The sequence below is a fragment of the Haliotis cracherodii genome, unplaced genomic scaffold, assembly GCF_022045235.1.
Source record: "Haliotis cracherodii isolate W230 unplaced genomic scaffold, xgHalCrac1.p SCAF_12, whole genome shotgun sequence".
NCBI classification, from domain to species: domain Eukaryota; kingdom Metazoa; phylum Mollusca; class Gastropoda; order Lepetellida; family Haliotidae; genus Haliotis; species Haliotis cracherodii.
In genome coordinates this window covers 2105996-2115015 of record NW_027266267.1, presented here as the reverse complement: position 1 = coordinate 2115015, position 9020 = coordinate 2105996, and the positions used below count along the sequence as shown (strand labels likewise).

The following is a 9020-nucleotide window of genomic DNA, read 5'->3' as shown; positions in this document are numbered from 1 at the left end:
ATGGCACGCATGCTCTGTTATGGAATGTTGAGAATGGGTATTGGCATGTCTGGAGTGTTATACCACGTCAGGTCTTTTATGGAATGTTGTAGAGTGTCTGGAATGTTCTAACGCACCTGATTTATTATAGAATGTCGGGAATGTGTATCCCCATTTAATTACACAGATATATTTAACAAAAGCTACGTACGTGAAGAAAACGTAAACCTCGTCATAAGCTGACGAAGAGATGGAGCAGTTATCTAAGTATTTGTCTATTTCCTTCCTTTTCCATCACATACAACACTGACCCCTATCTCAACGACCTTGTTACGCTAGTAGTAGCACAAATATGAAATATGGCTTTGAAAGGAATCACTGCAATTGAATTGCAACAACAATGAGACGCGTGTCGACAACAATGTTAGGTTCAAATGTAAAGTACATCATAACAACAGCTGGCGGAATGTAGCACATGGTGAACATTAGCGCACAGTTTCCACGACGTCTCGGCGAATCACCGTCTATTATTATGCCATATTTAAACGTCCACATGTCTCTCTCGTTATTTAATCATGAGTCACTGATCCGCGCTTGGAAGTAGAAGCAATATTTTTCTTTCACATCTTTGAATTATTTTATATTTCCTGTTACACTGTGCGTGTGCGCGGTTTTTTTCATTAAAAAGAAGCTTGTTCATTTGAACGCAACACGAAACAGCTGATAGGTCGTTAAGTACGTATTCAATCGCCGAGGTAGAAACGACTTTATCGTCTCGCTTTGAAGTAAACATACAGCGACTGTCGAATATTGAAATAAACTATGTTTCAAAGTTAACGATCATTCCAGTTTGGTTCTTGGCTTTAAGTGGAAGCAAATAAGCCATTAGGCTTTAGAAATTATTTTTTTAACGTCGTAATCCAGGATTAAAACAATACCTCCAATAATTTTCACTAGAATTTATGAATAAAAAAATTGTTCCACACGACTTTTAAAACTTTTACCCACCTAAACCCTATACTGTGATATAGCACCGTAAATGGTCTTATAGAAATAACCGTCCCCCCTTCTGGTAACCCAGTTTGAGTTACAGTACCCTGTTTAGAGATAATACGTTAGTATGTACATGTACTCTGAAAATAATGTTTACCTCATCCGACATCCGGCTGTATGAATGGGCGAGACACGCGTTGTACTGATTGACCTAGATGGATACATTACCTCAGGCATTGCTAAACCGTGTGTGAATATAGGCTCCCGCTTTGGGAGTCGATGTGGGTCACTCGTGTCGAACAAATGTTTTATCAAATTAAAATCAAGGAAACACACTTTATTTAACCAAGGATCCCAGGTATGGTTCTGACATTTCAATAAGGCACATTTGAATACGAAATCCCAACCATGAGGTCTTTATAAACGCTATGTCACCACCCCTCATCTCATTGTGCGTATGTTCTAATCAAACGTCAACCAAATGAACGAACCTTTTACATTCGCTTCTATCTACTATCAATTGAACAGTTATTGTTCGTTCTGCTCTAAGTGCTGTTTATATAAACAGCAGGCTGTTTGTATTAAGATGAAAGGATTTCTTAGTTTCGTTGTTTCGTTAGTTTACAATCTTAGAATAGAAGCAAGGATCATCTGAATGGTGCTGACACTTCAATTACAATAATCAAACCTAATCAAATACAATTTTTGTAAGATCTCATGATCAAATCTGAGAAGAGGGATGCCATTTATATACCTAAATATGGACGTATTTGTCCTTATGAGATTATGAGTGGCATTGTTATCATCTGTTCCAGATATGTCGCTGCCACTTCATGTTCTGCCTAGCACACGTTATGACGACAAACTCAAGAAGTCTTTCATACACCAACTGTCACTCAACGTTGAGCTGAACAGGAACCTGTCCTCCACTGTTTCACCGCCGCACATTGTGATATTCCAGCCTCAAGGCGGACCAACCGATGAATTTGATGGCGTGGTTCAACCCTTCCTTGGCAAGTATAAGATGTGTTGTAAGTGAAGACTGCTATACTGAATAGTGCATATTGATATATATGTTGATTAATTGTTTTATTCTCGACTGCTTATCATCTTCAGTAACTCTGTAAAGTGTTGATGACTTTGATGGAGTTGTTCTACCTTTCCCTTGTAAATGTAGAATGTGTTGAATGTTTCGGTCCCGTCTGCGTAACAAGTCCAGTTATTCTGTAATGATGCATTATCTTATCCAGTCTGGTGAATGCGAAATTAAGGACTACTATACAAAAAGTAATGAATTATTAAATGTTTCATTTTGTCATTAAGAAAAGTCTTCTTGTCCTTCGTTATAATGAAAGGGGTTTACGACTATAGTTATCAGCATAATATATTTTGATAAATTGTAGTTTTACCGATGATGTTCTGGAGAACATATCAATCTGAACATAATTATAATTTAAGCATCTATTTAACTGACGATATAAAAAGCATTGATCTTTTCATTTCAGGTAATTCTAACTGTAGGAACATTATTCTCTTCACTGCCTTTGCCACGTCACAGCGGTATGGCCGGGGTTTCACTCCAGATTGTGTGTCACGCTTTAAGTACACGGACAAACTCTTTATAACGTCTGGACATCTTGATACACAAATCAACAAGTCCACATTTGAAAGACTTGGGGCTATCCTTGTGAACGAATATGAATTTAAGGTATGTACACGTTATAAGTCAACTGGGACATAATTAAAAGTGATGACACTTTGGTTATATACTTGTTGGATGAATGTAAAGCAGGAATTTAACGATTTGAATACGATTATTTTGTTTAATATATTAGCAGGTTACTGATGACCAATCACAACTAGGCCATTCTACTGGAAGTGATGCTAACAGCCAAGTGGATAAAGGCAAATCTGCTGGAAGAGATGCTGACAGTCAAGTGGACAAAGGCAAATCTATTGGAACTGATGCTGACAGCCATGTTGACAGAAACTACTCTATTAGAAGGTATGCTGATGGTCAAGTGGACAGAGATCACTCTACTGTAAGTGAGGCCAACAGCCAAGGGGAGAGAGATCACTCTACGGGAATAGATGCTGGCAGCCAAGTGGGTAAAAAACACTCTTTTAGAAGTGATGCAAACATCCAAGTGGACAACGCCCATTCTACCAGAAAAGATGCCAACAGCAAAGGAGGCAAAGCGCACCTCACTGTAAATGATGCCACAGACCACTTGGACAACGGTAGCTCTGATCTAAATTCTGAAACTGGAATCATTTGCAATCTCGGTGACATTAGTACGTATTTATGAACAACATGTGTGTACCCTTGTATGAGTTATATCATCTCAGTGATACCTCATTTATCCCGGCAGTAAGGATCTCTGATATTGACCGGAGTAAAATATTTCCAGATTAAAGAAACATGGGTACAAAGAGCATATTGCTGTATGCATAGAAGTGTTGTCACTTGTAATTATTCTGAAGTTTCTGAGTGATAACTATCACTCAATCAATCCTTTCTGTATTTCAGACAGATTGTGGACGATACGGCAGGAAATAGAGAGAGAAACAACTGATTTGCAACGGAAGGTGGAGAAAAGGTTCGCGTTACAACCAGGGAAACTACTGAGAATACTTGAAGCCGTGATGGAACATCTGGACCATAGGCAGGAGGTAACACAAATCACGTGATGTAGGATATTGTTCTTTCACATCTATGATGTCTTTTAGATAAAGCATGTCGGCTTTACATATTTCTTCCTCCGAAATACTGTGGGTTTAACACTGCACATAATTATGCATCCCTTTGGACATTCTGGGTCATGCCACATGCATGTCTCCCAAACTGTGTTAAATAGGGATTTGATGGTCAGGCTCTGTGAATTCGACTGTGTGTAATCATGGCGGTACGCTTACAGTTACTGGTTTATCTGGATCAGATTTGATTATTTACAGGAAACTGTGAAATAAATTGAATTACTCAATCATTAAACAAATAGAGCGGTTAAGTATTTCAATATATATGCACTATTTCAATGTTAACTTGAAAATTAAAACGGTATTATTGATTCCAGATAGATTTGAAATGTTTGTATAATCAAGATCAGGCAGATTCCATGCATGTATAGTCAGCTATATAGGGTTTAGTGTTTATTTTATGTTTTTGTCAAACTAAGTTGCAGAGCATATAGAAATGTATTGCCAACTATCCTTTGAATAGTGTAGTAACTGCATCTGTGCATTTTGTAACCTGTAATTGTAGATATAATTGTTTAAATATGCCTACTGACAATGACTGAAAATAGTACTATACAGAGGTTATCACGCGAGTGTGTTTGGGGATGGCAAATATCCTGCATTAGTAATAAACATTATATTAAGCGAGCCTTGGCGAGCTAAATACATACTGTTTATTCCTAATACAGGATATTTACCATCCCCAAACACACAAGCGTAATGACCTCTTTATCATATAATGTCATTCTTTAATTCTGTGCTTGAAAATCGCTTTCCCTCTCTCAAAAACATTACCGAAACATTGCGTGTTTTCCGGGAATGCGCGCATTAATATTTATTACGCCACAGGGTAAGTGATGTGTCAGTCGGAAAGTGACAGTAGACAATATAGTTCCAACTGAAATCTGTTTCTTATACAGTGGCGAAGCAACATATACGCAAAACAACAATTGTTTTAATTGCCTTTCGCGGCAATCCATCGGTCTGTCCGCTAGAGTAACTGCCCTTTGTCAAAGGGAAGCTGCTCTAACCCTTGTCTATGAGACGTCACGGCCACGGTCAGACGTTGTTGACAGTCGGCCTGTCCTGTCATAACATTCAGAAGTGTAGTCAGATATACACACAGCAACAAAACGATGCAAGGTAACAATTCAAACATATTTCGGCCAAATCCTACTATTTTAATTTGTGGAGAAGGTTTCAAGCCGCAGAAGTCTACGAGCACAGATGTGGGTACTGATCCTGCTTGGCTAGGGCTCGTGCCCTAGCAAAATTGTTTCGAAATTTATATCTCCAAAGTTGACAAAACTTATAAAATGCCTTAGGTACGTCACAGTTAGACACTGAATTCAGTATTTTAGACTGTTCTTTTGATAATGATAGCAATTATCCCTGTAGTTTATCCAGATTCCCGATGCTTAATTCTGACTCGATCGCCGAATGACGAGGGCGACGCAATGTTTATTTATAAACAGTGAAAGTAGTCCCTACTTGACCTTTGATATTTGTATCTCTATCCGCATATGACCCCAACGGATATCGTTTTTATCCATTGGCTTTATCCTGATGAGAAACCTACCCATTATATGATAAATACTATTATCAGTCATTCTTTGGAACAGGAAACCAGGACTGTTTGTCGGGGTATATAATGGATTTATATTACATGTTATACAAAACATAGTACTACCCTGCATGTATTTCAAGAGACGTTTTACTATACAAATTATCATATTTTTCAGGCTGCAGCAACTTCGGAGATGAGGGGAATATGTAAGTTCCAAACGGAAGTTTGTAGTAAACACATAAGTTATGTAGGAAAATAAAACATTCAATGGGACTGTAACTTGCAATGTGAGTTTAACACACGTTACCATTATCAGTATAAATAGCGTTTTCATACACCTCTATATGTAATATCAGTGGATTAAAAACGTTTTTCCTCATGCTCACATAACGACTATGAGCATCGTGATTGAATGAATTGAACTACTGTCGAGTAAAATCAATAATGTTTTGACTCTTTATGTCACCTTTTTATTTTGATAAATGTGTTGGTAGGTTGTAAGTTTCAAACGGAAGTTTTTGATCGCAGAAGTAATCACAGAATCAAGGAGAAATGCAGTCAAGTGTAGAAAGTTACGAATATCAATATAAGGCTATAATGTGTTACATATTTTCCCAACACCTTTAATGGTCTTGATATTTTAAAAATAGAGTGTCAAAGCAGGTGTGTGTGTGTGGGGAGGAGGGGAGGTAAATGACTATGTTGCAGTACAAGTAAAGACTACGAGCATCGTGAATGAATGCCTTGGACAACTGTTAAGCAGCAACAATCAGTGTAATTTGTTTATGTCATCTTTCTGTTTTGATAAAGATACGTCGTTTAGGCACTTACTTGTAATATTTGTTTTGTGGGTGAGAATATGATATAATACTGAGAAAAATTCTCGACAGCTCCACCTCTGTCCGGAGACGATATGGCCAGCACAATAGAGGATCGTCTGGTGCTGGAAAAAGGCTCCCTTGATAAGATAATACAAGCTCTGCTGGAGGTACCATTTACATCAGGGTGCTAATTTTCTGTTGGTGCATAACTTTGTATTGTGTTTAATATATAGTCAGATGTAGAAAGGGACATGAGATCAGGACATCTTAGTAGACGCCAAAGTCTATAGAGATGTTCTGACACTGTTCCGTCGCCCCGTCAGTAAGTTGAATGTTTCATTTTATGCTGTTCTTAATGTACGTAAGTAATAATAAAAACTCCGTACTGTTACTGTAATGCATGTTGCATGTTGCATGTTGCATGTGTACACTGCTTGTTTTCAATTTTCTAGGAGTCAGGGCATAACCATTGTGTACATTCGGGAACTGGATGCGACCAAAATGTCGATGACATAGGTAAGTTTGTTGGAACAAGAGTGGCCTAACTTTGTGTATGTTTTATTTGTACAGTGAAAACTGCATTAATCCTACCAATAAACTCTTGTCCAGGGCAACATATTTCCAGATTAAGCAAGTGTACAAAGTGGTACCATGTTGTATGCATTTGAATGTTCTCAGTAATAAGTATCCTGAAGGTACAGTTCCTGAGTGTGGATGCGTCACTAAATCAAAACTCTCTTACTGGGATATTTCAGACAGATTAAGGAAGATTAAGGATGAAATGAAGACAAAGACAACTGATTTGCAGCTGAGGGTGGAGACCAAGTTAAAGTTGCCAGTAGGAATACTACCTAGAATACTTTATAAGGTTCTGATACATCTGGAACAGGAACGAGAGGTAACAGAAATCTCATGATCTAGGGTATAATATTTTTTGTCATCAATCATATGTTTCAGATTGTGCTGGTCAAACTCATATATTTCTTCCACTGAAACATTGTAGGTTTAACACTTGCTTATCAATTCTATATCCCTGTAGACATGCCAGGTCAGAAAACCTCATGTATGTCACCCGAAATGTTTAAAGTGGGGATGTCGCTGACTGTATGTCATTATGCCATGAAGCTATATATTATTGCTTGTGCTTTCAGTTACCGGATTATTGTGATAATATCAGGACACTGTGATACAAATTGAAAAGTTCTGACTTGGCGATCACAGGCATTCCAACTGCTTCATTCTACAGTTTTTCTTATTTACGTAATCTGTAGAACAGTGGTTAACTGCTTCAATAATGATGTACCAATGCAATGTTACCAACTACGGTCTTATTGGTTTCAAATTTCAAAACGACTGTTTTTTTTATCAAAATTCGGCCGATTCTATGCATGTTCAGTCAGCTATTTATGAATTATATTTATGTTTGTGGTTATGTTTATGTCAAAGCAAATTATGCCCTCATTTCTTGAAATGCGTTTTGTGTATTTTCTAAGGAAGATTTGTGTGTTTTAGATAAGTCTATCATGTATAACTGTGCATATATAATAATTAGTTAAACATTGGGAAGGGAAACCAGGACTGTGTGTTGGAGAGAGAAATGGAATTCTATTACTTGGTATACAAAATACTACTACCCTCCATGTGAGTGAGTGAGTGAGTATGGTTTAACACATTGTACCGATGTTGGGAATCGAATCCGCGTATTTCAAGAGACTTTTTTCAAGATAAATTGTCATATTTTTCAGGGTCGTGCATGTATTTCAAGAGTCTTTTCATGTTTTTTTCAGGCTGCAGCTACTTTAGAGATAAAAGAAAGATGTAAGTTCCGAACGGAAGTACATACAGAAGTAATGTAATTGTAGTGTAAATATATGACGGGGCACCAATGAAACATATAATGAGACTCTAAATTCAATGTACGTTTAACAAGTTACCATTATTAGTATAATGCTGACAAAATATAGTATTCATACACCTTTAAATCTCTTTCCAATGGATTAAATATACGTTTCCTGATGCTTCAATAAAAATTATGAACATCCTGAATGAATGACATGAACTACTTTTGAGCAAAATCAATATTTATTTTTTTTATTTCGCCTTATTATTTTGATACAGAATTAATGCTTACACACCTAATGCCAATTGTTTTATCTGTGCAAAAGGATGTGATAATGATTGAAATTATCTTCAGCTCCGCCTCTGCTTAGAGTCGATGTGGCCGGCGAGATAGAGAAGCAACTGGAACTGGATGAAGGATCAGTTAATAAGATCATAACATCTCTGCTAAAGGTACATTTACTTCAGGGCTGTAATATAGAACTGTGTTCAGGTAATTCTGGTGCTTTCATCCACTTGGAGGCACTTCGTTACACAGATGATACACCATGACTATTTCAGTGTTACTTCGCCCATAGCTCGGAGTCATGCCAAGTGTAAATGTACTCAAAGCTTGATGAGTTTTGTTCAACTGATCTGAACTGATGAGAAGTTGCTGTTTCTCATTGAATGTTTTGTAGCTGAGCGATGATGATCATGTGGGAGGAAGGCTACGGTGTGGACTGTTTGTTTCAGGTAAAGCCAGATGTGAGCAAAGGGGATATCCCTGGCAGACTGAAGAAAGTGTGGAACAATATCTAGGGAAAGTCCTCCACGTGAGCAGCTTGTGGGCAAACAGGTTTAGGCAGAGGAACTAAATGAACACGAGTGTGCGTACTGGTTGAGGCGATATACATAAAAGGACTTCGTTGTCTTATCCAGCAACTTTCAGGGACATTTGCAGCAGGTTAGGCGAATGTTATGCACCAATCCATGATCTCAAATACCTAGTGAAGTAGTCATCACAGTTCCACCGTTTTCAGGCAGCAGACTCTACTATGAGGTTTTATATATTATACCAGACTGTAGATGCTTGGCCATGCAAA

The 9020-nt window shown here is 37.7% G+C and overlaps 1 protein-coding gene across 1 annotated transcript; it reads left to right on the top strand.

Moving 5' to 3' along the window:
- The first annotated feature begins 1789 nt into the window (after positions 1-1789).
- LOC139458053 (uncharacterized) lies at positions 1790-8736 on the top strand. The gene is made up of 11 exons (XM_071239366.1): positions 1790-1989; positions 2458-2680; positions 2808-3267; positions 3503-3645; positions 5451-5481; positions 6166-6263; positions 6552-6612; positions 6852-6994; positions 7884-7914; positions 8291-8388; positions 8671-8736. The coding sequence occupies exons 1-11, from the start codon at positions 1790-1792 to the stop codon at positions 8734-8736; spliced, it is 1554 nt and encodes a 517-aa protein (XP_071095467.1).
- The last annotated feature ends 284 nt before the right edge of the window (positions 8737-9020 follow it).